The 27,776-nt window shown below is 38.7% G+C and overlaps 1 protein-coding gene across 13 annotated transcripts; it reads right to left on the bottom strand.

Moving 5' to 3' along the window:
- Positions 161-27,423, bottom strand: LUC7L3 (LUC7 like 3 pre-mRNA splicing factor). Of its 13 annotated transcripts, none has more exons than XM_013981053.2 (13): positions 27,155-27,417; positions 15,284-15,350; positions 14,863-15,038; positions 14,081-14,166; positions 12,325-12,364; positions 10,693-10,837; positions 10,256-10,330; positions 8,466-8,570; positions 7,401-7,562; positions 6,727-7,010; positions 6,030-6,190; positions 2,229-2,369; positions 161-2,123 (listed from the first exon to the last, which is right to left on the bottom strand). In XM_013981053.2, the coding sequence occupies exons 6-13, from the start codon at positions 10,813-10,815 to the stop codon at positions 1,933-1,935; spliced, it is 1,242 nt and encodes a 413-aa protein (XP_013836507.1). In that variant the 5' UTR covers positions 10,816-10,837; positions 12,325-12,364; positions 14,081-14,166; positions 14,863-15,038; positions 15,284-15,350; positions 27,155-27,417; the 3' UTR covers positions 161-1,932. The 13 variants fall into 13 exon arrangements, with proteins under 13 accessions (XP_013836507.1, XP_013836508.1, XP_013836509.1 ...); XM_013981054.2 differs by having other exon boundaries at positions 14,863-15,159; positions 27,155-27,415; XM_013981055.2 differs by having other exon boundaries at positions 14,081-14,163; positions 14,863-15,159; positions 27,155-27,415.

The following is a 27,776-nucleotide window of genomic DNA, read 5'->3' as shown; positions in this document are numbered from 1 at the left end:
ATGTATTCATAACCACCCAATATTGAAGCACCATTATTATTTAAAACATTTAATCTGTGGAAATTTGATAAAAAAAATTAATTTTAAACAATAAATCAGATAAAACTGTACACCAACACCTTTAGTAACAGTGTATCTCATATTTAAAACAAGGGACTAGTTCAGAGTCAATAACTTTATTAGAAAAAGATTAATACTAAAACTTTTCAATGACAGAGACAAATTTGTAACAGAAAGTCAGAGATACTTTATTTTCACTTCTAAATCCAAAGGCTAGGTATAGCAGAGTTGTAAAAATGGAATCCCACTTAGTCTGATTCACACAAATACTAATCTTGTTTTCAAAGTCCAAGAATGAAAACTTGCAATTAAACACTGAGCAAGCCACATATTTAGGTAATATTTCTTAAAAAGTCTTAAAGAAAAAAATATGATACAGGACCTAAGTTTTCAGTGGCATATATATGCTACTAATACATGTTCTGAAATGTGGTAGGTCACATCAGTCCTGAATTAATTTTTAATTAAAAAAACAAACAAACTAACTGAGCTTTATACTTTTTCTATGCCACTATTGTTTTCTTTCACCTCATTTTAATGTCGATCTTCACTTTATGCCGTTTTCAGTTTTCTTCCAAAAATCTTCCAACGGTAGTCCTACAATGCAAAATTTGGGGAAAAATGATAATTAGACAGCATGTAAAAGGCAAATTTTTATGACTAAGTGGCCCAGTCACTAACTGCTAATTCATATATGTATATGGAATGTTCGTATTCTTTTAAATTATCAAGGCATCAGTGTGGTCTTAAAGCCATGTGCCTGTGTATGCCTGCCTATGTGTGAATGGCTCACACAAATATAACTACATTGCTGTCCTAGAAAAGGAATGCCACCAACAAATCAACTAATTGGTACTTCCTTTCATTAGGAATATTTAATCCCATGCCACTAGCCCAAAGAATGAACAGTTTATAGGTTTTAAGAACTCCTATAAAACCTGACCTTTAATAGTTCTTTAAAAACCCAAATTCATTCTATATGGCTCATCAGTTCTTTGTATTTCACAGTTGGAAGGTGTCTGTCCTTGCTATTCACTGCTGCTTTAAATATCAGCCAGTGATTATTCCTATACACCTATGGCCGACTGCAAATTCTCCTACACAGTAGGAAATATTAATAAACACATACCTCTTAAAGACTTGAGAATTGCATTGAATGTAACAAGGCGAATAATATGAAGTGTTTATTGTATTTAAAATTCTTTAAAGATATCTAATTCTGGGCACCACTGCATCCCTACACACAGTTGAAAAAAAATTCCATTCTGTTAACATTTGATTACAAGTTTTCACGCAATACACAAAAAAACCCCTCTGTGCTTCTTGTAAAGAACAAAAAAGATACACAACAGTTAAGCGTAAAGATCACAGGCAATAGCATTCAAACATGGATGTGGGTAGAGAAAGGAGTACCTGGCATGAGTACCTGCTTAGTTTGACTGAATCCTTGATTTTTAATTTGGCTTTTCATGGGCCGCTCACAACACCAACGCTGTGTGAGGTATGGTAGTCAGCTGCAATAATTCATAAACCCTACACTTCCATCAATCCAATGCTACTGGCTCTCGAGTTACAGAACAAACTGCATTAGAATGCAAGGCAATAAAGCAAAAAACTAGAAACATCCTTGACAAAGAAATACTAGCAGTTTAATTAAAACAACGTAGTCCAACATGTGCCTCAGAAATATTTAAGTTTTTAAAGCATATGTCTCTGCCAATGTACCAACACAAGATGGACTTAATACCAAAAAGAAAAAGAAAAAAAAAAAAAAAAAACAGTTCAACCTTTTTATTAAAAAAAAAAGAAAAAAAAAGAAATGACAGCAAAATCCCTAAAAAAAGGATAATTAACTTTTCAATGGCGACTATATTACAAATGTGGGCAGTAATTTCCAAAGAGGCACACTAATGGGGGCACGAGTCTGCTACAAAATAGCTGAGACAAAACAATGTACCTCAAAATGTTTTGCAGGACTACACTGTCTTTTCCTTCAGAAGATGCTTTTGTATGTCTTCTTACTCGGCTTAGTTCCATCTTCATCTGTGCATACTTACGCTGCACTGTCAAACAGTAACAAAAAGCCCTAATCAAAGTGAGAAACAATACACTTACCTCTGTCTGATCTGAGGTCTTATCAGATCAGTTTTAATTGGACTGAGTGTCACCTTCAGATTTAATGTCTTCACTGGTCCCATTGACCTCATTCTTAGAATCACTTTCCTTTGATTCAGTGTTTGTGTCTTCACTCTGTTTTTCTCGACTACTGGACTTCACACTACTTTTTTTATCATCAGATCCCCTCTTTTCTGCCATAAAAGAAGACATTGATCATGGATTTTAAAGTAAAATACAATACACAAATGACACGTTGAAAAGTGAAAACAATTGAGAGATGAAAAGACAATCATCTCCCACAGACTGCAAGTAACATAGTCAGACGAATTTATCAAAGGGATAAAATTTGTCATTTATAAAGGAAGAAGAGCGCGGGACAGGTAATTAGAGAAAGCAAAAGGCAAAATAATGGACAAGTTCTCTCAAACTGGTAAGAAGCTACTAAAAGTACAGGCAACACCAAATCACTGCAGAATCGAAAATGTAAATAAATTTCATTTGGGGTGAAGAACATCAAAAGGCAATGGGAAAGGTATGAAAGATAGTATTAAAAAAATTGTGTTCACATGAAGTTAAAGTAAAAATAGTATCCGCAAAAGGTGAAAAAAGTTGAACATTTAATAGGCACGTTTCTCCAACTATATATTTTTAAATGTAAAAGATGACTTATACCTATACATGTCTGAATACCCAAGAGGGACAAGCCCAACAAAAGTGGATCTCAATCCCATTCTAAGTCCTGAACTGTTGCACTTTGCTAAGGAAAGTAACATATATGTCATCTCAGAATTGTTTTTCCAAAAGGAGAAATTAAAATTCAACTCAGCTGTACATTAAGAATGAAAAAAACATCAACTTTTCCTTCTTTTTTCTTTGGAATGGTGAAACATCATACTAGAGGCAAAAAGTGATACATGGAGCAAGTATGTTCTAGCCTTTTCAGTCCCAAGTATTGCCGAAGATTTCTAACAGAAAATGTTAAAGCAAACAGCAAACTTTATTATTTTTCACCTAAAACTAAGTTAAGAATAGCTAGTCTAGCAGAGCAGTTCATAAGTCAGACATTAAGAGAAGCAGAACCCTTTACAGATTCTAGACAAAATTGTTAAGACACAACATCAAATAACTGGGAGAGAGATGTGTAATGAAAACAAAATATGATATGGGGGTGGGGGGGCACTCATTCAAAGAACCTTACGAATTGAAGATCTTATATGAAGGAGCATACTTAGTCCATAACACTTGTATAATGCACAAAGCAATGTCCATGTAGCTGACTGCAGGACTTGCTTCATGTCTGTCTGTCCACTTATGAGAACTGTGCCAGTATAGTGTGCTCTAACTGACCTTGTGGGAAAGTCCTCCCTTTGTGCCTTATGGGCTTCTCCGGTGCACAGGTAGCTTCAATGAGGAAGAGTCGTCTTGTTGCCCCGTAGAGGACTAGTAGTCAGTCCAATAATCTTATCTTCTGCCCTATATAAATATGGTAGATCTTAATAGTCCTAAGGACATCCACAAAGTGTGGTGGATTTTAGGGCTATGTATTAAAAAAGGAACCTCTCTTGACAAAGAGAGCACCCTAAATTGGTTGGTGGTAAGAAACCACCATAGATTTGTGTAAGAAACCACTCTTCGTTTGTGGACTCAGATAAAGTGCTTTCATCACAGCACATGAAGTAGTGAGCCATAATCACTGCCATAATCAATTGCTTGCTATGCTCATATCTGACTCAAAGTCCAGGCCTTCAGTTAAATTTATACTGGAGTGCCCAAGTGGCCACATGGTATTTTCAAAAGCCAATAAATCACATCACTTCTAAAAGAGACCTCAAAGTTAAAAATAAATGTATAATGGCATACCCAAGATGGACCAGATGCAGAGTTTTCTCTGAATCAAGTCTTCACTCCTTCCTCCACATCTCACCAGGAAAATCCCTGTTTGTTCATAATCTGAACACAATGCAGCTTATTTTACTTAAACAAAAGTCTGATTATATTCCATGATGTTATCATTACAATTAGGATCACGGCTAAGCAATTCAACTTATCTTTTATGCTCTCTTCAGAAATGACACAAACATATCTGCTTTTGTGTCAGGCCATTGCCATTTATTGCTCAACTCTGATCCCAGATAATTATGAAGGCTAGCTACTAGCTTTTGTCCTGAGAATCAATCCAACTATTTCAAGTGACACAAATGATGCTATAGCAAAGAGCTTTAGTTCTCAAGGAGAAGTGAATGACTTCATCTCTGACATCCATATCTGGCTCTTCAGAATTGACCCTCATCCCCCAAATACATCATACAGAAAGTCTTGCAAAAACATTGGGTGAAGCCTTCTCACAACTATTATTAGTCAGTTAACTCTTGTATCAGCTGCCTTTTGGTTGGTTTGTTTGTTTTGTTTTGTTTTTATCTTTTTGCCTTTTCTAGGGCTGTTCCCATGGCATATGGAGGTTCCCAGGCTAGGGGTCGAATCGGAGCTGTAGCCCCTGGCCTATGCCAGAGCCACAGCAACACGGGATCCAAGCCACATCTGCGACCTACACCACAGCTCATGGCAATGCTGGATCCTTAACCCGCTGAGCAAGGCCAGGGATCAAACCCGCAACCTCATGGTTCCTAGTCGAATTCGTTAACCACTGAGCCACGACAGGAACTCCTATCAGCTGCCTTTTGAATCACAAAAATTTCTAAATTTAAATGGCAAATACTAAAGCTCATGACGCTAAGTTTTAAAAAAAAAAAAATCCTTGTTTCCTACTTTTTAATAACATTTGCTCCATGTTGTAGAAAAAGCCAATATATATAAATACTTTTAAAAGAGAAGGTGTACTTATTTGAGGAAAAATAAAAGCAGAAGACCCAACAAGGCCACTGTTTATGCTGCTAGTTTTCTCACTGTTATACCCCACAAAAACCACAGGCTAGTTCCATAAAAGAAAATAGTGAATATCACATACAAGTCTAATAATAAACTCAAAGAGGCGCACATATATTGTTGGTGACCAAACATGGACACAGTTAGGCAGGACAAGATGCAACAAGCAGAGGCAAGAAAATTAGAAACAAGCCCTTTCTCTCATTCCTGAAAATCATGCAAAGCAGAATAGCCTGGTCAATATAAAAATGATAGATGCTCAAAAATCTGAAGAAAACACAGAAAGGGGATCCTGATGATTAAGATTAAAAGAATTACTCAATGAAGGCTAAGTCAAAAGATGAGAATATCCTTGTGAAAACATGCCAAAGACAAAATGAAAAATTCCAATAAGAGGGCACAGTGGAATGCCACAGAAAAACGAAAGAAAAAGTAGAGGGGAAAGAACATGTTGTTTCAATAAAAAACATGTTAAGTCACATGTAACGCATTCAACTTCTGCAAATTTAGAAGTACTGAGTTAAATGAATGCTATACATGAGGACCAATGAGATAATGTACATTTACTCTACAAGACATATTATGGAACACTGCATCGAGTAAAAAGAAAAAAATCAAAACCAAACAAAAAAACCCAATGTTGCCAATAACCAAGAATGCCATAGCCTAAAACCCTGAAAGGTAATGCAGTACTTGGAAGAATCTAGATAATAAGCCTTAAAGTTTTCAATTGAAGGACATGGTTTTAACATATGCTAAGAAAACACCAGGTCAACTGTCATTCTCACAAATCAGAGTAGGAACGGGGAAAATAATACTTGTCTCCTAATGAATGGTGTTCATTTTAAGTGAAAATGAGTACAGCTTGAAGTGGAACTCTGCCTTCATCCAAAGAAAGAAAGGTGAGTGGGTGGGGAGACAAGAAAGTAAGAAGTCTCTTAATGAATTAAATTCTCATTAAAACTAACCTTTCTCCTTGGATTTTCTTTCTTGTTCTCTGTCCCGACTTTTGCTCCTGTGCTTATATGACTTCCGATCTCGGCTTTTTGATCTTCTTCGATCCCGACTACGGGACCTATGCTTTCTTTCTGATCTGTCATGGCTTCTGCTTCTTCGCCGATCTCTACTTCTTAAATAATTTAAAACAAAAGGAAAGCAACTTCAGCTGATACTACAGTGAGAAAAAAACCTTTGGAAAATTATATACTGTTTATTAAATAATAAGACTAACCAAAACATCCTTAAAAGCAAATTAATAGAATCTATTATTAAAACATACTTACATTAGAAATCTTAAGAACTGATAATCCTAACGTCAATTTTTCAAATAGGTAAGGTAATCCTATCCAAAATAATGAATAATTTAAATGTCTTCTTAGAATCGAGGAGACTCGTCTCTTAAAGAGAAGCACTTGAGAGAGAGAGACCATCCGGTACGCTGACTTTCTAATAAGACTGCATCAAACCTCCTTAGACTGCCTCATGGGAAATGGCAATGAAGCTACCTCAAAGACAGACTCATTCACTGATTTCAACTCTCATAATTCATCCTAGTGCTTAACGATACTTAAGAGCATCCCAAGTAGCAAGGAATTATCACTGTAGTTACTACTGTTTACTGTACACTTGCTATATGCTCAGCATCCCCTCATGTGTCCTATATACCTGCTTCGCCTTCTTTCTCTACTTCGTGATCTTTTATGGTCCCGAGACCTGCTGCATCTTCGGTCCGAAGTTCGGCTTGAGTGCCGACTCTGTGATCGACTCCTCTTTCTTCTTTCTCTGTCTCGAGCCCTTTCTTTTTCTCTTTCTTCTTCTTCTCTTCGTCTTTTCCTCTCTCTTTCTTCCCTTTCTCTCTCCCTTTCTTTTTCTCTTTCTTCTCGTTCTTGCTTCTCCTTTTTCAAACGCTCATCACGATCAGGTTCTTCAGTTCTTTTTCTTAACTTTTCCTAAGGAAATCAAGTTCAATTTTTAAAGAAAAATAACCCTAAAGACACTGCCGAACAATGGTTACCTAATATGAAGCATGTGCAGACCAGTTTATGGAAGTTGATGCCCTAAGGGTGAAATGGAGAAATCTCAATACCATGCGCATACACAAGCTATCATTTGACTAATCCCTCAGGAATGTTCTTTTCCCCAAATTCCTGGCACTAAAGAGTAGAGAAAATAAAGTGCTTTACTAATGTGATAAGCAGAAAAATAGTACGGGGATTTATCACTGCTTTAAATAACACACATCAGCAAAAATATCAAGAGGTTTGTTATAAGTGATCAATTTCTAACCATGCTAAAATATACTACTAGCCCTAGCTAAAATGTGTTTATAAGAAACTTACTTTTAATTCTTCTACAGTAGCTTTAATTTTGGCATAGCCCATGTGCTGTTTTCCCATCAAGTGGTCATCTACCCGGGACTGGGCATCTCCCACTATCAAAAAGGCTCCACATACTTCACAAACTTCCATCTGTTTTTCTTGGGCAGCAAAACTTTCAATTGTCTGAAATGATAAATCAGTTATTATAAGAATATCTGAGGAAGAGAGAACAAATTTTCAAAAAAATACTTAACACTTAGATTTCAATTTTGTGCATTGCTAATTTCCATTTCCTCAGAGCCGTAATATTCAGCAGCAACTGGCCAACTTTTAGAGAAGAGAAACATGACAACACCAATCAGCCTGCCATATCACCCAGGAGTATTGAGACCCCATCCCTCAACTATAACCCTTGAATTACCCACACCACCTTGAAATCAAGTTAAACTACATTTCAGAAAGCTTCCTTAGTCTGAACTCATTTCTTGCGTGGTTCAACAGGTCAAAGGTGTGAGCTCCATACTAAAAATGTTTCTCACAATCATTAAGGAACTAAACTCACTGAATGTACCATGAACACATCCTTTCAATATTTGGGAACCAATAAACAGTTATATTCTAGCATCAATATCTACAACAATTGAATATAATATTCAATTAGATATATTATACTCCCTAATTGAAAGTTAAAGTAAAAGGTATTTTTAAGAGTATATCAATTTTGAACTAAGGTAAGTACAACCTGAGTAATTTGTTGTAACAAATAAGGAAATAAAAAGCAGGCCCAAATGAATACTTAACGGATCTAAGGCAAGCCAGCAGCTAGAAGCCAGTTTTTGTAAAGTTTTATTGGAACAAAGCCAAACCCACTTGCTTATGTATTGTCTGAAGTTGCTTTCATAATACAAAGGCAGAGCTTTTATATTACAAATCTTGTGACCTACAAACCTAAAATATTTACTATATGGCCCTTTAAGACTGCTGACTCTCAAATTAGGACATTAGAAAAATTGTTCTCCAATAGGAACACATCCTAGTAATTCTCAATGAACAGCCTGGGTTAATCAAAATGAGGTTGCTACTCACCGAAGTTGTGGACCTAAGCAATTCTCTCTCTTCTTTTAACTGTTCTACCAATTTCATCATTCCCTGGGCTTCTTCTACTTTTCCTTCAGATCCTAATTCTTCAATCTAAGGGGAACAAAAAAAAGCAATCAGGGTGTCTTGGAACCAAATCATCCAAGTACTTTTCTTTTTATCCCCAAGTTTCATTAGCATTTAATGGTTGTTTGGGGGTCTTTTTGTTTGGTTTTGTGTAGTTAAGACTCTATGGGTTTAATTTAACCTTCTGATTTTTTTTTAAAAATTTATGGAATATTAAAAAAAAATTTTTTTTTTTTTTTGGTCTTTTTGCCTTTTCTAGGGCCACTCCCGTGGCATATGGAGGTTCCCAGGCTAGGAGTCTCATCAGAGCTGTAGCCACCAGCCTACGCCCGAGCCACAGCAACACAGGATCCGAGCCGCATCTGCAACCTACACCACAGCTCATGGCAACGCTGGATCGCTAACCCACTGAGCAAGGCCAGGGATCGAACCTGCAACCTCACGGTTCTTAGTTGGATTCGTTAACCACTGAGCCATGAGAACTCCTAAATTTTTTATACACGTATTTTTTTGCTTTTTAGGGCCGCACCCACGGCACATGGAAGTACCCTGGCTAGGGGTCAAACTGGAGCTGCAGCTGCTGGCCTACACCACAGCCACAGCAGTGCAGGATCCAATCCATGTCTGCAAGCTACACCACAGCTCGTGGCAATGCTGGATCCTTAACCCACTGACTAAGGCCAGGGATTGAACCCACATCCTCATGGATACTAGTCGGATTTGTTTCTACTGAGCCATGATGGGAACTCCTGATTTTCTTTTTTTTAAAATCATTAATTACGTACACTTGACCAAAAATAAACAGCCAATTTCTCAGGTGCACAATTTCATAAGGTTTGACTCCCACTACCACCATCTAGATAATAAACATATCCATCACCCCAAAAGACTTCCTCCCACTCCTCTGCAGTATTTCCTCCCAAAGCAACCACTGATCTGCTTTCTGTCACTGTAGATTCATTTGCATTTTCCAGAATTTTATATAAACAGAACCATGTACTTTTTATTACTTTTGGGGGAAATCTAGCCACTTAAAAAACTTCATATTCATCCATATTGTTACACATACTTAATTCCTTTTTATTACTGAGTATCACACTATATAATCACAATTTATCTGTTAACCTACTGACAGACATCTGAGAGTTATTTCCAGGATTTGTTTTTTTTTTCTGTTTTCCTTCTTTTCTTTCACTAGCCTATTATGAATAAACCCACTCTGAACACTGGTATACAACTCTTTGTGTAAACATATGCTTTCATTTCCCTTGGGTAAATATCTAGCAGTGGAATGGCTCATGGTGCATTCCTTTAACTTTTTTTTTTTTTTTTTGCTTTTTAGGGCTGAATCAGGGTACACGGAGAGCGTCAGTAACACTTAATATGATCAACCTATTCAATTCTAATAGGTGAACAATAAGCATCTCACTGTAGTTTTAATCTGTATTTCCCTAATGACTAATGACATTGAGCACCTTTACTTGTATTTATTTGCCATCCTTATATTTTCTCCAGTTAAGAGTTTACTCCAAGTATTTTCTGACATTATACACACAATTCTCAGAGTTCCCAGTGGCTCAGTGGGTAAAGGATTCAGCATTGTCAGTGCTGTGGCTCAGGCTGTGGCATGGCATAGGTTCAATCCCTGGTTCAGGAACTTCTGTGTGCCTTAAGTATGGCCCCCACCTCCCAAAATACCACGCAATTCTCACCTGCTGCAGGAGTACATCAATTTTATCTGTTAGAACCTGAATTTTTTCTTCATTTTTGCCTGTTGGGCCAGCTGCCTAATGAAGACAATAGAATTTTGTCAACAACTAAAATACAAAAATAAACATCCAAACTCCTCATACACCACACCTAGTATTTGTATTTAATAATTAAAATGCTGGATTTCAAGGGTAGTAACACAATTATCTCATTTTCTGTTAATCAGCTGCATATTTTGTCAGTTACTTAAGAGGAAAAACCCTATGATTAGCACATTTACTAATAATGACTGAAGAAAAAAGCATCTTTTAAGTTTTATGTCAGAAAAGAACACAAAATAATCAATGAACTTGAACACAAGTTTCAATAATAGGGAGATCTCTGGGTTTCCAAAGGACAAGGACACTATACAAAGACTGTAAATTAATTTCATACTCACCCCAGAAGACTGCTGGTTTTGAGATAATGCCAAACGAGCATGGCCTCGTCTAATTCTACGCTCTACTTCTGCAAGTAAACTCTGTAAGTATCGCAAAAAATCTCTCTCATAGCCAACCTTCATAAAACGAGAACTCTTCTCATACCTAATAAAAATGAAAAAAACAAGCTTTTATTTTTAAGAAATCTTCATCCATTACAACTCTCATATTCCATCTTAACTAAACTCACGGATTACTGCATTTAGGCTAAAGAGTAAACCAGGTTATAAGAAGTGAATTTATAGTTCTCCCTCATCCTGGTAGAGGAAGGCAGTATTTAGCAGTATATTTGGTTCAGAGTATACATTTTACATTCAGGAAAATCCAGATGCTTAAACACTACACTGGACCTGTGTCCCTGGCCCAAGGACAAGTCTCATTTACAAAATGGGGCTGTTAAAAAACAGATGCTTTGGGCAGAAGACCTAAATAGAAATTTCTCCAACAAAGACATACAGATGGCCAAGAGGCACATGAAAAGATGCTCATCATCACTAATTATTAGAGAAATACAAATCAAAACTACAATGAGGTACCACCTCATGCTAGTGAGAATGGCCGTCATTATAAAGGTTACAAAGAGTGAGTGCTGGAGAAGGTTTTTAAAAAAAAGGGAACCCTTTTACACTGCTGGTGGGAATGTGAATTGGTACAGCCACACCATGCAAGAAACAGTATGGAGCTTCCTTTAAAAACTAAAAATAGAATTGCCCTAAGATCCAGCAATTACAATCCTGGGTATATACCCAGACAAAACCATGACTGTATACACACACACACACACACATTACTCAGCCATTAGAAAGAAGAAAAATGCCACTTGCAGTAACACGGATGGACCTAGTGAACACCAGTGGATTACCAGATGGATACTAAGTTTCGTCAGATAAAGACAAATACCATATGATATCACTTATATGTGGAATTTAAAATATGACACTTTACTTTTCTTAAGGGCAGCACCCACAGCATTATGGAAGTTTCCAAGCTAGGGGTCAAGTCAGAGCTGTTGCTGCCAGCCTACACCACAGCCACAGCAATGTGGGACCCAAGTCGAATCTGTGACCCACACTGCAGCATACCGGATCCTTAACCCACTGAGCAAGGCCAGGGACTGAACCCTCGTCCTCATGGATACTAGTTGGGTTCGTTACCACTAAGCCACAATGGGAACTCCCATAGTTCAACCTCTCTTGATAAATCATTTATGACATTGTAAATCATCTATACTTCAATAATATTTTTCACAAATGTGATACAGAGCAGTCCCAGTGTGACTCAGCAGATTAAGTATCTGACATTTTCACTGCAGTGGCTCAGGTCACTGCTGTGGCACAAGTTCAGTCCCTGACCAGGGAATTGTTACATGCCATGGGTGTGGCCAAAAAAAGAAAAAGTGATATAGAAAGAAAGCTTATTTAGGCTTATGTTTGGCATATAATATGTACTCTTAAGATATCATAAAAAGTTTTCTACCACCCCCAAATAATGACAATCATTGTGCATAAATTTCAATTACTTCAGTCTTTGTCCCCTTCAAACAAATAATGACTGGGAAGAAGAGAGGGATGACCAGAACAAAGGCAACTTACTGTTTTCGTAGATTTTCATCATGAATTTTTTCACACGGCCCTGAAAGAATGAGAGATATAAGTGTATATTATTGTTGAGGTTAACTTTTCTCTTGCCAAAACAAAAAGTTCTTTTTAGGAGATAAGATCCATTCAATCACTCAGTAGTCTGTAGACACCTAAATTGAGCTTATTGAACCATGAAGCATGTGCCCAAGTAAGCACATGAAAACTGTTCTCCTTGTCTTCAAGATTAGTATAATGCAAAACTACTACATAAGTAAAGAAAAAAGAGGAACAAGAGAAACGAGAAAATTGTTCCTTACTGATACAAGAAAACTGGGATAAGGGCAGACCACTGGTCTGAACCATCAATGACATCTTATTAACTCTGAGTCTCTGTACACGAAGTTGCTAGTCCTACCCCTTACCAACTCCAAGAGGCAACCAATTTTAATCCTTTAAGCTATATCTTCTGGAATCCATCTCCCTATCTCTAAATTCTATGCTTATTTTACTTTGTCTTGGGCATAAAAATTTTAGGTTAAATAAACACTCAGTGTTTATTAACTATGCAAGTCCTCTTAACTGCTGAGCCAAACATTATGCATTATGATGCATTATGACACTTTTGATACACTTTATACTTTTACTGCAATTTTTTCATCTGTTTAGTCTTTTCTATGTTTCTATATATCCAAACTCATTTCAAACTCTTTAACTCTGCCACAAGAACTGTCTCAATACTAATTTCCCTCAAGATCCAAAATACATCAGCTTCATTTTCTTCCATGAGCTTTCCAACCTGCTTATTATCTAAGTCCACTAATAGAGTTGTCATCCTTAGAAATTCCTTTTCTGGTCTGTATTGGATGCAATTTACTGGATCTCTTATTTTTCTCCTTCTTGGTTTATGCCCATGTGTTGGAGTTTCCAGAGAAAAGGTTCGAGGTAGATATATTTGTTGAGACCGTGCATGTCTGAAAATGTTTTTCTCACCCTCATGTTTGCTCTTTGGCTATGTGGCTAACCTAGATAAAAAAAAAAATTTCATTCAGAATCCTGAGGGTGTTTCTCCAGTGTCTTCAAGCGTCCAGTGTTGTTATTGACAAATCTGAGGCCATTCTGATGGATAATCCTATGTGCCTCACCCCCACCCATGGTGTTCTGAAATTTCACAAATGGTGTGCCTTGGTATGAATTTTTTTCATTTGCTTTGCTGAGCTCTTAAAGGACACACTCAATCTAAAAAGTCAAGTCTTTCAGTAATACAATTTTAAAATTTCCTCCCATTTTCTCTATCTAGAATTCTTAATTAGCTATCAGCAATGGACTGATAACTTCTTCAAATTTTAATTTTTTCCCAATATTCCATAAATTTCCTTTATTTTATCCTCAAAAAACTTTCCACTGATTTGATTTCTCTAGTTCTAATTTCCAAGAGCTCTTTAGTTCTTCAAACCTTCCCTTTTTACACATCCTATTCCTCCTAATATCTTATTTCTCTGAGGATACTAAATTTAGTTATGGCGTTAACATTTTTTTCTTCTGTTTTCCCCCATCATCCGCTATATGTTTCACTAAATTCTTTCCTTCTGTTGGTTTTGGTTAATCTTTTGTGTTGAACGTTTTCTTCAAAATGTCTGACTGGTATTCCTTGGCTGGCAAAACATTTCCAAAAACTGACTCAAAGTTGGTGTGCACAGGCAAGGCTTGTCAACTAATGGGCTTTACCACAGGAAAATCAAGCAACAAGACTTTCCCCAAGGGTCAGTACCTGTAAATCACTTCTCTGGAACTGTTCACTTTCTCTAAAGAATCCTCTTCTCTTCTGCCTGGGGAAAAACATCTGGCTGTATCCTTCTAGGAACAGGGCAGAGGAAGGGAATGGGAAAACCTCACTATTAAGAATATAGACTCATTTAATCTCGCTTACAGTCTCATTTTTATTCATTACTGCCCTGTCCTGTATCCATAATCCCAGTATCTAGATACATCCAGCCCTACCGTGTTTCTGATGCTTTAAGGCAAGCATTGGGCTTAATGAATTAATTTCTCTTCTATGTATCTAGAATGATACAAGTTAAGTACCATCCCTGGGAGAAGAAAACAATCACTCAGGTTTTGGAGTTTTGTTTTTTGGTTTTGGTTTTGGTTTTTGCATTTTGTTCCGATGAACTAGTCTATTCAGCCCAATTTCTTCAGAAACAACCTCCTAGTCTCCTGGGCTGTAGGGGTGGGAGACATAGAATCACTAGATGCACAGGTCTTAAGAATCTGATCACCTAGACTAGCGGTTCTCAAGAAGGGGAAATTTGCCCCCCAAGGGATATTTGGCAATGCCTGAAGACATTTATGGCTGTCACAATTGGGAGATGTTACTGGCATCTAATGGGTAGAGGCCAAGGATGCTGCAAAACATCCTACAATGCACAGGACAGCCCCCTATAAAACACAGAATTTTCCAGGTCAAACTGTTAGATGTCAAGGTTGAAAAACCCTAAACTAGACTAATCTCTTATTTTCAGCCCCATGATTCAATTCTGCCTTCTATGGTACCTGGTGCCTCCAAATCCTGAGCCTGTCCAGGGTTCTGCTGATCAAACTCTTGCTTCTGTTTAATATCCCCGTCTGCAGGCTTTTAAGGTACAGATTTCTCTTCTATTCTTCCATCCACTTGTCATCTTCCAAAAATTTGTTGACATCTCTAATGTTATCTCCTCTTCCGTTAACACCTTTTTTGGTTTTAAATTTTCGTTTTAGTGGAGGAGTTTCAGGAGGGAGTGGAAATAGATATGTATATTCAATTAAGCCGCCATGTTTAGTCAGACTGGCATTTATTAATACATTCAAAATCTAAACCAGGAAAGAAATTACTTTATCAACAACCCTTTAAGAGAAAACTTCTTTTCAAAATTATAAAGCACCAGTTTTTCTTTAATCATAAATTTGATAAAGGTTACACAGAAAATTCACTTACCAAGATCAGAACGAGTGTTTGTGAATAATTCCGCAGGACAAAACCCACAAAGATAATATTTACAAACCTAATAAAGAAAAACAAAAGTAATTTAACTTTTTTATATTGCTCAGTTTTAAAACTATACCAGAAAAGGGTGCAAATAACTATTTTCTCATTTCGTGATCTTCATCTTTCAACCAAGTACAACAATTTCATTTGTTAAACCATTTAGTTAGGTAAATTAATGCCTTTCGGATGCCTGCATTCCAGTACAAGAAGTGCAGGACTGACAGTTACCAGCATTTTCTATTTCTATTATGGTAACAGAAACCACCGCTCCACCTCCCAGCAACAACAAATATTGGAAAGACAACCAGAATAAATGTCATTTTTTATTGTTCTAACTTTGTTAAAGACCATAACTGAAGTTCCCAGGGTAAGTATCTGGAGTTGTCACTGCTGTGGCTCTGGTTATTGCTGTGAACCAGGTTCCCTAGCCCAAGAACTTCCACATGTCCCAGACTGCACTCCCCCGCCCCCCGCAAAAAGACCAGAACCAATTTACAGCCTAGGATTTGGAAACCACTATAAATGCCAAATAACACTCATTTAAAGCACAATCTGATTCAGTATTTTCACTCAGTGATCCTGTAACAGGCCCTAAAACGTACTGGATATTTTCACGCATGCCAGCATTTCACTGAGTGACTTTGATGGTATAAGGAAGAACTATTAAAACAAAACTGACTTCCCCATTAGTACTTTTGTAACTCCTTTAGATATATTCTGAGACTGCGCTATCCTATATTTTAATCTTGTAACACTGCAAAACCAAAACCTGTTCAGCAAAATATCTCCCTTCATATAATCCTTGATATTGGGTAAATTATCAGCACACTATGACATATGAAAGAAAGATGAATGACAGGTTTTTGTGAGACACTTAGAGGCTAGATGTTAAATCTGAAATAGATTGTTTTTTCCTTCAAAGGTCAATTGCTTCACACTTATTTGAAGCAATGTGGTTTCATAAACTGTCTAGAAAAACTAAGGTCATAAAGAACAATCATATTCGAATACCATGTTTACACCACAAATTTAGTTTTATGTCAACAGTATCCTGTTACATGTAGCCATGTAGTATCGTAGTATCTTCGTACCATTTTCTTTATAAATTCTTCTAATACTTGATTTTAAAGATTATACTGCAACATAAACATCATTCCTACAAATAAATTAGTTCTTTAAAAGGCACTTTATGACCAAAAATAACAAATGTTGGCAAGAATGGGGAAAAACGGGGTCCCCTCTACACTACTGGTGGGAATGTAAATTGGTGCAGCCTCTCTGAAAAACAGAATGCAAGTTCCTCAAAAAACTAAAAACAGAACTACTGTATGATCCAGCAATTCCACTTCTGGGTGTATAGCCAAAGAAAACACTAATTCAAAAAGATATAAGCAAGGGGTTCCCATGGTGGATCAGCGGAAATGAACCCGACTAGTATCCATAAGGATACTAGTCAAATCATTAGCAGAGCTAGTGCTAAAATACATACGTATTGGGGGATGGGGGGATGTGTTTGGGCTGTGGGATGGAAATCCTGTGAAATTAGATTGTTGTGATCATTATACAACTTCAGATGTGATAAATTCATTTCAGTAATAAAAAAAAAGAGGAAAAAAAAATAAAAAATAAAATAAAATACATAAGTATTCTCCACTCAGTTCTCAGTTCAAAATACTTGACGTGATATTTATGTGGTCATTTTAAAAAATAAATCATCAGAAAAGCTGGGCTTAGGGTACACAGACAAAATATTGTCCCTGGCCTCACTCGGTGGGTTGGGGATTGGGCGCTGCCATGAGCTCTGGTGTAGGTTGCAGATGCAGCTCAGATCCCAAGTTGCTGTGGCTGTGGTACAGGCTGGCAGCTGTAGCTCCAACTCAACCCCTAGCTTGGGAACTTCCATATGCCCTGGGGACCCTAAAAAACAAAAAACAAAAAAAAAAAAAAAAAAAGAGAGAGAGAGTTCTGTGGTGATTTACAGGTTAAGGTTCTGGCATTGTCACTACTACTGTGGCTCAGGTTTGATCCCTGGCCCCAGAATTTCTGCATGCTGCAGGTAATAGTAATGAAAAAAAATTTTTTAAAAAGGAGCTCCCACTGTGGCCTGACAGGATCTGCGGCATCTTAGGAGCTCTGGGATGCAGGTTCAATACCCGGCCTGGCACAGTGGATTAAGGATCTGATGTTACTCCAGCTGCCCCTTAGGTCATGGCTGTGGCTTGGACCTGATCCCTGGCCTGGGAGCTCCATATGCTGCAGGGCAGCCAGAAAATGAAAAGAGAAAAAAACAAAGGAAAGATACATGCACCCTAATGTTCAAGGTAGCATTATTTACAACAGCCATGATATGGAGGCATCCCAACTATCCATCAACAACAGATGAATACCAAAAATGTGGTGTATATACACAAAATGGAACACAAAAAAAATTTAAAAGAATGAGATTTCTTTTAAATTTTTTTCTTTTTATAGCTGCACCTGCAGCATATAGTTCCCAGGCTAAGGTAAAACTGGAGCTGCTGCCGCCCAGCCTATGCCACAGCCACAGCAATGCCAGATCCTACCCACATGTGCAACCTATGCCGCAAAGTGCGGCAATGCAGGATCCTTAACACACTGAGCAAGACCAGGGATTGAACCTGCATTCTCCTGGACACTATGTCAGGTTCCTAACCCACTGGGCCACAAGGGGAAGTGAAATTTAATCATTTGCAACATGGATGGACTTGGAAGGGATTATGTTTAGTGAAATAGCCGGAAAAAGACATGTATGATATCACCTATATATGGAATCAAAAAATAAAGTTAAAAAAAACAAAAAACAAATACAGCAACAACAACAAACTGATATAGAGAACTAGTGGTTACCAGTGGGGAAAAGGAAGAGTGAGGGGCAAAATAGGGGAAGAGGATTAAAAGGTACAGACTATCACCCATAAAATAAATATGCTAAAGGAGTTCCCGTCATGGCGCAGCATAAACAAATCCAACTAGGAACCATGAGGTTGCAGGTTCCATCCCTGGCCTTGCTCAGTGGGTTAAGGATCCGGTGTTGGCATGGGCTGTGGTACAGGTTGCAGCTGCAGCTGGTATCTGATGTTCCTGGGGTGTAGGCCTGCAGCTGTAGCTCCAACTGGACCCCCAGCCTGGGAACCTCTATGTGCTGCGGGTGTAGCCCTAAAAAGCAAATTAAAAAAAAAAAAAAAAAAAAAGAGCTCTTGGGAGTTCCCGTTGTGACTCAGCAAGTTAAGAACCCAACAGTATCCACAAGGATGTAGGTTTGATCCTTGACCTTGATCAGTGAATTAAAGATCCTGCATTGCCTCAAGCTGTGGCGAGGGTTGCAGATGCAGCTTGGACCCTGCATTGCCTTGGCTGTGACATAGGCCAACCTACAGCTCCAATTCAAACCCTAGTCTGGGAACTTGCATATGCCACCGGTGTAGGCCTTAAAAAAAAAAAAAAAAAAAAAAAAAGAATCTCTTTCATTTGGGGGAAGGAGAACAGAGACAAAGAGGGAATGTTAATTATCTTTCAAATTACTAACCCTGTTTCCGAGGGTCCAAAAATTAACAAATTCCCTACAACTGTAATAGATACATAAAAATATATTTACCATTATTACCAACATTCTACCATTATTTAAAGCTACAAATCATAGTTATATAATTTAAAAACTAAACTTAGCATTCTACCCTCATTGTATGAAACTTTATTATTGCTATGCATTTTACTTTTATGTATGTATGTAAGTTTTCATAGTAAATATAAGATTAATACTGTTCACCATTACAGCAAAATGACAGAGGGAGTTCCTGTTGTGGCTCAGCGGTTAATAAACGCAACTAGTATCCATGAGGATGAGAGTTCAATCCCTAGCCTCAATCAATGTGTTAATGATTCGGTGTTGCAATGAGTTGCATAGGTCGCAGACCTGGCTCAGATCCCTAGTTGCTGTGGCTGTGGTATAGGCCGGCAGCTACAGCTCCAGTTTGACCCCTAGCTTGGGAACTTCCATATGCCACAGATGCAGCCCTAAAAAGACAAAAAAGAAAAATAGAGTGTATTAAAACATAGTGGATAAGCAATGGGATCCTGCTGTCACTTGTGATGGAACATGTGGAGGATGTGAGAAAAAGAATGTGTGTAAGTGTTTGGGTATATATATATGTGTATGACTGGGTCCGTTTACTGTACAGCAGAAATTGACAGAACAATGTAAATCAACTATAATAGAAAAAATAAAAACCTAAAAAAATGTACACACATCACTAGACACACAAAGGAACTTAGGAATGAATGTCAGATGGTAAAGCTTGAATTGGTTAAGTTCAGAAGTGGAAAAGCTGAAAGACAGTTTAGGCATAAGGAACCATGAAAAGATAAAGAGGGAGTTCCCGTCGTGGCGCAGTGGTTGGCGAATCCGACTGGGAACCATGAGGTTGAGGGTTCGGTCCCTGCCCTTGCTCAGTGGGTTGGCGATCCGGCGTTGCTGTGAGCTGTAGTGTAGGTTGCAGACGCGGCTTGGATCCCGCGTTGCTGTGGCTCTGGCGTAGGCCGGTGGCTACAGCTCCAATTCGACCCCTAGCCTGGGAACCCTCCATGTGCCGCGGGAGCAGCCCAAGAAATAGCAACAACAACAACAACAAAAGACAAAAAAGACCAAAAAAAATAAAATAAAATAAAATAAAATAAAAATAATAAAAAATTTTAAAAAAGGATAAAGAGTATGAAATAGGCAAGTGGAAACAGGTATGCTTGGAGAGGCTACTTGGTACAGTTTGAATCTTGGCTGCCACTATGAAAAACCGTAGATTGTAACTCTGTCGTGATGTCCTCAATACAAAAAAAAAAGGGAAACAATAAGTATTTCATAGTGGGATTATAAAATTTAAACTATATGTTTACAGGAGTTCACACTGTGGTACAGTGGGTTAAGAATCTGACTGTAGCAGCTTGGGTCGATACAGAGGCAAGGGTCTGATCTCTGGCCCAGTGCAGTGGGTTAAAAGGATCCAGAGTTGCCAGAGCTGCAATTTGGATTCAATCCCTGGCCCAGGAACTTCCATATGCCACAGATGTGACCAATAAAAAAAAAATTAAAAAAAATAAAACAAACCTATATGTTTATTAAATTGGAGAAATGGGCAAATTAGTCTGATTTTTAAAACATCACCCATTACCTTCTCGACATGCCTACAGATCTAATTATAATTTAGTCCAATCACTCCATCTGAGATGAGAAACTGAGATCAGCCACATGACGCCCCCTCAAGGCATCTAGCTACTAAAAGGATCCAGATTAAAATCTATTTTCCTAATTCTGTGTTCTGTGTGCTCTTTCCACTCTTCAACTCTCCTTAAGATACTATTGTAATGGTGCATCAAAACATTTGTTACTGGGGAGTTCCCTTGTGGTGCAGCAGATTAAGGATCTGGCATTGTCACTGCTGTGACTCTGACTACTGCTTTGCTTTGGCTCAGGCTCAATCCCTGGCCCCAGGAACTTCCATATGCCATAAGCACGGCCAAAAAAAAGTTACTCAACCCAATAAACTCTAGCTACACAGACTGCTTCTAGACTGCTGCTGCTGCTGGTTTTTTTAAATCTTCTTTTTTTTTTTTTTTGTCTTTTTGGGGCCACACCTACAGCATATGGAGGTTCCCAGGCTAGGGGTCCAATCGGAGCTGCAGCTGCCAGCCTACACCACAGCTCACAGCAACGGATCCGTAACTCACTGAGTGAGGCCAGGGATCGAACCCATATCCTCACAGACGCTAGTCAGATTCATTAACCACTGAGCCATTATGGGAACTCCTAGACTGCTTCTTTTAACCCTTCTCAGGGACTGAGGATATATAAAAATATTAACACATTGTTTAATTCAGCAGGTCTTAACTAAATGTCCATCTTGGACCTAAAAATCTGATAACCAAAGGTGGGGAAGAAAACATGGGGACAGGTGGGGGGAGGGGGCAGAATTCTCATAATTACGATTATTCTTTTGATAAATAAGGTGATGCCAATGACCAGAAGAATTCAACCTTAAGAGCAAACTTTTCACTACCAGTTAAGAAAATGCAGAAATACAATTAATCTTAGGGCTCTAGCTAGGAAAAAAAAAAAAATTTTTGCCTTTTTTGTCTTTTTAGGGCTGCACCTGCGGCATATGGCATATGGAGGTTTCCAGGCTAGGGGTTGAATAGGAGCTGTAGCCACCAGCCTACACCACAGCCACAGCAACACCGGATCCTTAACCCACCGAGAGAGGCCAGGGATCAAACATGCACCCTCATGGATGCTAATCAGATTTGTTCCCCCTGAGCCACAACAGGAACTCCAAAAATTTTAATTTCTAGTTTCCATCACATTAAAGTCAAACTGTCAAAAATTAAAATATCTGATGTTAAATACAGTGCTGGGAAAAATGAATGCTCCAAACATTACTAGAGTTGAGCACAATTTGGCAGCACCCATCAAAATATAAACTGTGCATGTGACTTAGTGACTCAGCTATATGTACTAGAATGTTCACTGCAGCTTGGTTGGTAATGGTAAAAGAATTTAACATAATCTACATATCCACCAGGAAAGTTAGATGAAGACAGATTTACATGTACCTACAAGGAAAGATTCCACACTCTAAGTTAAAGTTAAGTATATATTAACTTACATATGAACTAACATAGAACTTACACTCAACTACTATAGAACAACTTACACTTATACATGCATGTCTGTAAATTTTAGGAAAAAATCTGGAAACATACAAACCAATTTTTAAGCCTTTCAGGGGAGATTTGGTGATGGGAAGGGGAGGCAAGGACAGATTTCACTGTCCTTTCACTAGCCTATATAAGTTTTAATCTTTTATAATAAAGCAAGTTTACTTTTGTTAAAAAATCAATTTAATAATTCTAAATCAGAGGGAACATAAATCAGTAACACCAATTCCTAATATAGTAATCAGTCATGTTCACTCTCCTTTTTTTGCTTTTCAGGGCCACACATGCAGCATATGGAAGTTCCCAGGCTAGAGGTCAGATCCAAACCACAGCTGCCAGTCTACACCACAGCTCTCACGGCAAGGCTGGATCCTCAACCCACTGAGGCGAGGGGTGGAACCGGCCGGCATCCTCATGGATGCTAGTCAGGTTCGTTACCGCTGAGCCAACAGAACTCCTCACTCTCCTTTTAATCAATTTTCCACAGCAGCCAGATAGTAAACACCTCTCTCCTGCTAAGAAGCCTTCAGTTATTTACTGTTATTTAGTCCCAACTTTTAACAAGGCTTATAAAAAACATTCAAAACAAGTTTCCTGCCCATCTATCCACATGCCCCTTCTCCCAACAAAAAACAATCAAGGACTTCAGTTATTTAAAAATTCTCAGGCCCAAGACGGTCTCCAGCCCCAGTAACATTTGTCTTCTCTCCCTCAGGCTAATTCCTACTAATCCTTTAGGTCCCAATATTGAAAAGCCACTTTAAGAAATCTTCCCCAAGTACCCCAGTCTGGATTAAGTGCCCCTCTCAGACGTGCTTTTCTAGACCCTATACTTTCCCCCCACTGTGCTAATAACAAAAGGGCATTACTCCTTCATATCTGTCACCAAATAATGGTTCTCTCAGGCCAAGTGCTATATCCATAATATATTGTTGTATCTACCATAAGAGTGATCCATTTTTGTTAAATTGCAGGAATTTCCCCCAACTTATAAGAAATGATGAGAAAATTAAACATATTTCATTAAACTATGAAGTCCTGTACACTAATTTAAGCTACTTTCTTCCCTTGTGAAGAAATCAATATTTTTTAAAATTTTATTTTACTTTTTAATAATGATTAAGAAATCAATATTAATACCTTAATATTTCTGGCATGATAATATTGTGGGGTTTTTTTTGGGGGGGGGGTCTTTTTGCCATTTTCTTGGGCTGCTCCTGCGGCATATGGAGGTTCCCAGGCTAGGGGTCGAATCGGAGCTGTAGCCACCAGCCTACGCCAGAGCCACAGCAACGTGGGGATCCGAGCCGCGGTCTGCAACATACACCACAGCTCACGGCAACGCCGGATCCTTAACCCATTGAGCAAGGCCAGGGATCGAACCCACAACCTCATGGTTCCTAGTCAAATTCGTTAACCACTGAGCCACGATGGGAACTCCCTGTAGTTATTTTTTAAATCCTTACATTTTAGAGGTAGGTAATGATGTGTTTTAGACTGAAATGATAGAACTGCTTCGAATAATGAAAGATAAGCGATACAGAGGAAATAATATTGGCCAAGTGTTGATTATGTTGTTTTGTTCGGTATGGGCAGGGGTACAGGCAGAGTTCAGTATAGTTCAGTGTACTATTCACTTCTGCACGTGTTTTAGAGAAAAAGGGAAAAAAAAAACACACAGCAGTTACTGACACAACATATAGACACACTGCTGGCAATTTCCAGAAGTAATTTTTTTTTTTTCAAACTCATTGGTTTGGTTTTGTTTTGTTTTTTGGGGGGGGGCGGTTTGGCCATGGCATGCAGAAGTTCCCAGGCCAGGGATCAGACTGAATCTGAGCCACAGCAGTTGACAATATCAGATCCATAACCTCTAGTCCACAGGGCAATGTTTACATTTCTGAGAGGGGGAAAAAAAAACTGGGGGTTGACTATGAACTACAACTATCTAGTAAAATACTTGTGGACGTCATGCACTGTAATTACTAAATTTTGTTTCCAATTTCCTTCCTAGATTGTGAATCCCTTTTTTAGATGTTAACAACAAAGTTCACAAGTAAAAATATGTACAGAAAACCTCAACTGTTTTTTCTTTTCTAAACAACTTTCAGTGTCAATGACAATATTTGCTAGCATTCCCTTCATAAATTATTAAACTTCAATGACAAGAGGACATACTGAATTTGGTAACTGATGAAAGACATCTCACTTATATGTTATTAGAATTAAGCCAACAGTTATGCAATTTCACTTTGTGGTTGAAATCTATAATATAAAACCCTCAATTTGAACTACAAAGTTCCCGCTATATATAAAAATAAAAACTTCAGATCAGACTTTACAATTCTCTACAACCTCAACTCTTCAAATGATCAGAAGGTTACTAAGGCCTTCTGTCAAACACTGAAATCTTCCCTTGCAGCCACTAACTGAAAGGTATTCACACTCCTTATTAGCTTGTTTAGGATTAACATAGCAGAGAAAAAAATACTAATAATCTCAAGGAAATGTAAAAATATTAAAAAAAAAAAAAAAACGAAGAGGGTGTGCCAATGAATCCTTGGAATAAGAGTATTAAAGCTGATTTGACTTTACCTGAAAACTACTTTCTCTCAGATTCAAAGTTAATCTACAAAAGTTGGAAATGCCTGTAAAGCAAACCACTTTCCCTGATAGTAGTTACATACACTTACACCTTAACAAATAAATGAAAGGTAATTTGCATCACCGACACATCCTTCACTTAAAAATGAGCTTCCCCCAAGTGCTGCTTCTGGCGCACAATTAAAAACCCAATGCTTAGGAAATGAGTCAGGAAGGAGTAGCTCACGAGCTTTAGAATGCAAAAGATGCCATTTTAAAAAAGTGTAGATTTGGGGGGCCTTCCACTAGACCCAAGGAATCAGAATGGGGGAGGGGAGCATTGGGTGGCCGTGAAGTACAGAAATCTGTATTTAAAACAAATTCCACAGATCAGTCAGATACAGACATCTAGGAACTGCTTCTAACACTAAGGTGAAGTTTCCATTCATCATTAAACAAAAGGACCCCACCCAGCTGAAATGACTTTTCCCAGCTAGTGCAAGGGTGGCAAAGAAAAACTTCCAGATAAAGTAGGAATGCAAAAATAGTTTGAATATCAGGTTACAGGGATGGTGAAACCCTTCCATCATATTCTGGGGTTGTCCATTCCTCCAGGATTCTAGCACTAACAGCCAACAACATTAGCAAATGACCCGGAAGTGACGCCTCGAGTTTACCCCCCTATAAAACTCTATAGTAATTCCAATTTATTCAGAAGAGCCATGTGCTTTGTTCCTGGTCTACTTCAACCTTTTCTTAGAAACAGGAAGCTGAAACACCAGCAATTAACTTTTTCAAATCCCTGAAGCTAGAATGAAGTGCGATCTGTCATCAAAGGCATAAAATGGCATAAAATATTGTGGCAAAGCACTGAAAGTTTAAATCAGTGACAAGCACTAAAACCAAGAGTAAAGCAGATTAACTGTAACTGAAATTGCATAAAACTTAAGTTGCTTTTCCGGGAGCGTCATTGCTAATGTTACAAACCCATCACATATAATGCAATATGGCAATAAAATACTATCAGGAAAACAGTTTCTTCACAACACTTATTCAAAACCAATTAGGCACAGGCATAGGCTGCTCCAGTTGAAGAGCAGGCAATCAAAACCAATTTTCTCTCTTTAACTCAAAATAGATAAATGTCCTATTTGCACATCAAGCAAATTGTAATGGTTTTTTCTTTCTTTCTTTTTTTTTTTTGCTAAGCTTAGATAGAAATATTACTGATTTCATTGGTTAAAAAAGTTACGTGTCACAAGGAAATGGCTAGAAAAGCCAAGGCAAGCAACAAAGTTACTCTATTTTTATTTTGACAATTTAGGGAAAAACCCAAATGTCAAAGAAAAAAAAGTTTAAAAAGCTTCACCTCTCCTGAGGTCAGTGACTGATGAGTGAATTTAACCCATACAATGATTCCTACCGTTAACACTTCAGGCATCACCCCACAAAAACTTCAAACGCTTATTTAAGATACTGAAAGGACTTCTCTAGCACCAACTTGTTTTCCAGCATTGCAAAAGAGAAATTTCACTCTGACCAAAGCCTGTTTAAAATATGCAATTTTTTAAAAGGCTATTAACTATTCCTTCATATTCTGATTAGCAACTGCCTTTAAATTACCATGTGTTAGATTATAACCACATGCAGAATTAAATTCTTCATCTATTTTTCTGCTAAGACCTGAAATAAACGTTACACACCATATTCAAAACACCAGAAATACCCCTACGGCATGTGCTTGACAGCCAGGTTTACAGCACTGGAAAGTGAAGACTACAAAGATTTTTTTTTTCGCTAAACAACTTGCCAGGACACCTTGGATCAGCCTCTCAAGCCTCATTTATGAAACTGGATTTATAATCATTTATCTTTAAAGTGTTAAAAGGAGCAAATGAGTTTCATGTGAAGAAAAAAGCTCTGACAACTAACCATTTACTGAATGGCTTTACTGGAACGTACTGCTATGCAAAAATATTTGTAAATCACGGTGAACCCTACGAAATTATGATATCTTAAAATTTTACTTCCTCTTAAGCGTCGAGCGAAATTGAACCATTACTGAAATACTACACTGCCACGATTTTTATCACTAATCCTGGCCAGAAATTTCAGTCTAAATCTGACGCTCAACCCAAATAACGGAAGAACTTGCCCTTTGCTCTATTTCATAGTGAGTGAAAACTCCGGAGCCTCTAAACGTAATCAAATACTCCTTCCTTTCCCGCGTTTCCCTGCCTCATTAAAGTGCTTCTCGATTCTGCCAAGGGTCTTTTTCGACTTCCTTGATAGTAAAACAACAACGAAAAACAAATCACCACACATCCGAGGATCCAGGCCGACTCCTCCCTCTGGGCTATCCTCCCGGCTCCCTCCCGCCACGGGGGTCAGACACTTGACCCCGGGGTGGCCCGGGCCCCAAATCGCACCTCAGCCCGGGGAAGGCCCCAGCCCGCGCCGCTCCCCTCCCCCACGGCGCCCGGGCACAGGCCCAAGGCCCGCGGGACTTACGCTCTCGTGGTCCCACCGCACGTTGCTGCGCTTCTCATCCGGGGCGAGGTTTCGGTCCCGGCCCATTAATTCATCCAACAACTGCGCAGCCGAAATCATGGTGCTTTCCTCGGGGGGCTGCTCCCACCAGCCCTGGCACCCTCCAAAGAAAACGCCGGCGACACAGTTGCCAACCCCCTCGGGCCCGCTCACAGGCCTCAAAGCCTCCTCTAAACAGGAGCCGACAAGACAAAATGGCCGCCGCGCGGGTGCCTTCCCAGCATGCCGTGCGCGCGCGTGCGCCCGCCGGGACACGCCCAGGCCTGGGAGGTGAGGACCAGCCGCCTCCACCGGCCCGGGGGCGGAGCCTGCAGAGTCCAGGACTCCGCCCCTGCCCAGTAGCACCTCCCCATCCCTCGCCAAGCGAAACCAAAGGCTTCCTAGCGTGTTAGGTCGTTCGTCCTCGCTGCCCAAACTTAGGTCTTCTCGAGTTCTTTTAGAGGAATAGAAGCCTACGTTTTGAAGCTTCGACACCACTCCGAAATGGAGAAAAGGACATTGCATCCCTCTGTACCACTCAGTGCCATCTTCCAGTGGAGGAAACCCAAAGAACAGCATTCATAACGAGTTCTGATTGCCTTCT

The sequence above is a fragment of the Sus scrofa genome, chromosome 12 (assembly GCF_000003025.6).
Source record: "Sus scrofa isolate TJ Tabasco breed Duroc chromosome 12, Sscrofa11.1, whole genome shotgun sequence".
Taxonomy (NCBI): domain Eukaryota; kingdom Metazoa; phylum Chordata; class Mammalia; order Artiodactyla; family Suidae; genus Sus; species Sus scrofa.
The sequence above is the reverse complement of the archived record's forward strand: the minus strand, read 5'-3'. Positions and strand labels throughout refer to the sequence as shown.

What these genes read in the sequence shown, in the direction of transcription:
- LUC7L3 (XM_013981051.2), bottom strand. Translation starts at nt 27,253, where the DNA reads ATGATTTCGGCTGCGCAGTTGTTGGATGAATTAATGGGCCGGGACCGA. An exon ending in GATGAAAATCTACGAAAACA is followed by an intron (nt 10,838 to 12,324) that starts GTAAGTTGCCTT and finishes CATTTTTATTAG; the next exon opens with GTATGAGAAGAGTTCTCGTT. An exon ending in AAGAAAATCCAAGGAGAAAG is followed by an intron (nt 2,370 to 6,029) that starts GTTAGTTTTAAT and finishes CTTTTATGGCAG; the next exon opens with AAAAGAGGGGATCTGATGAT.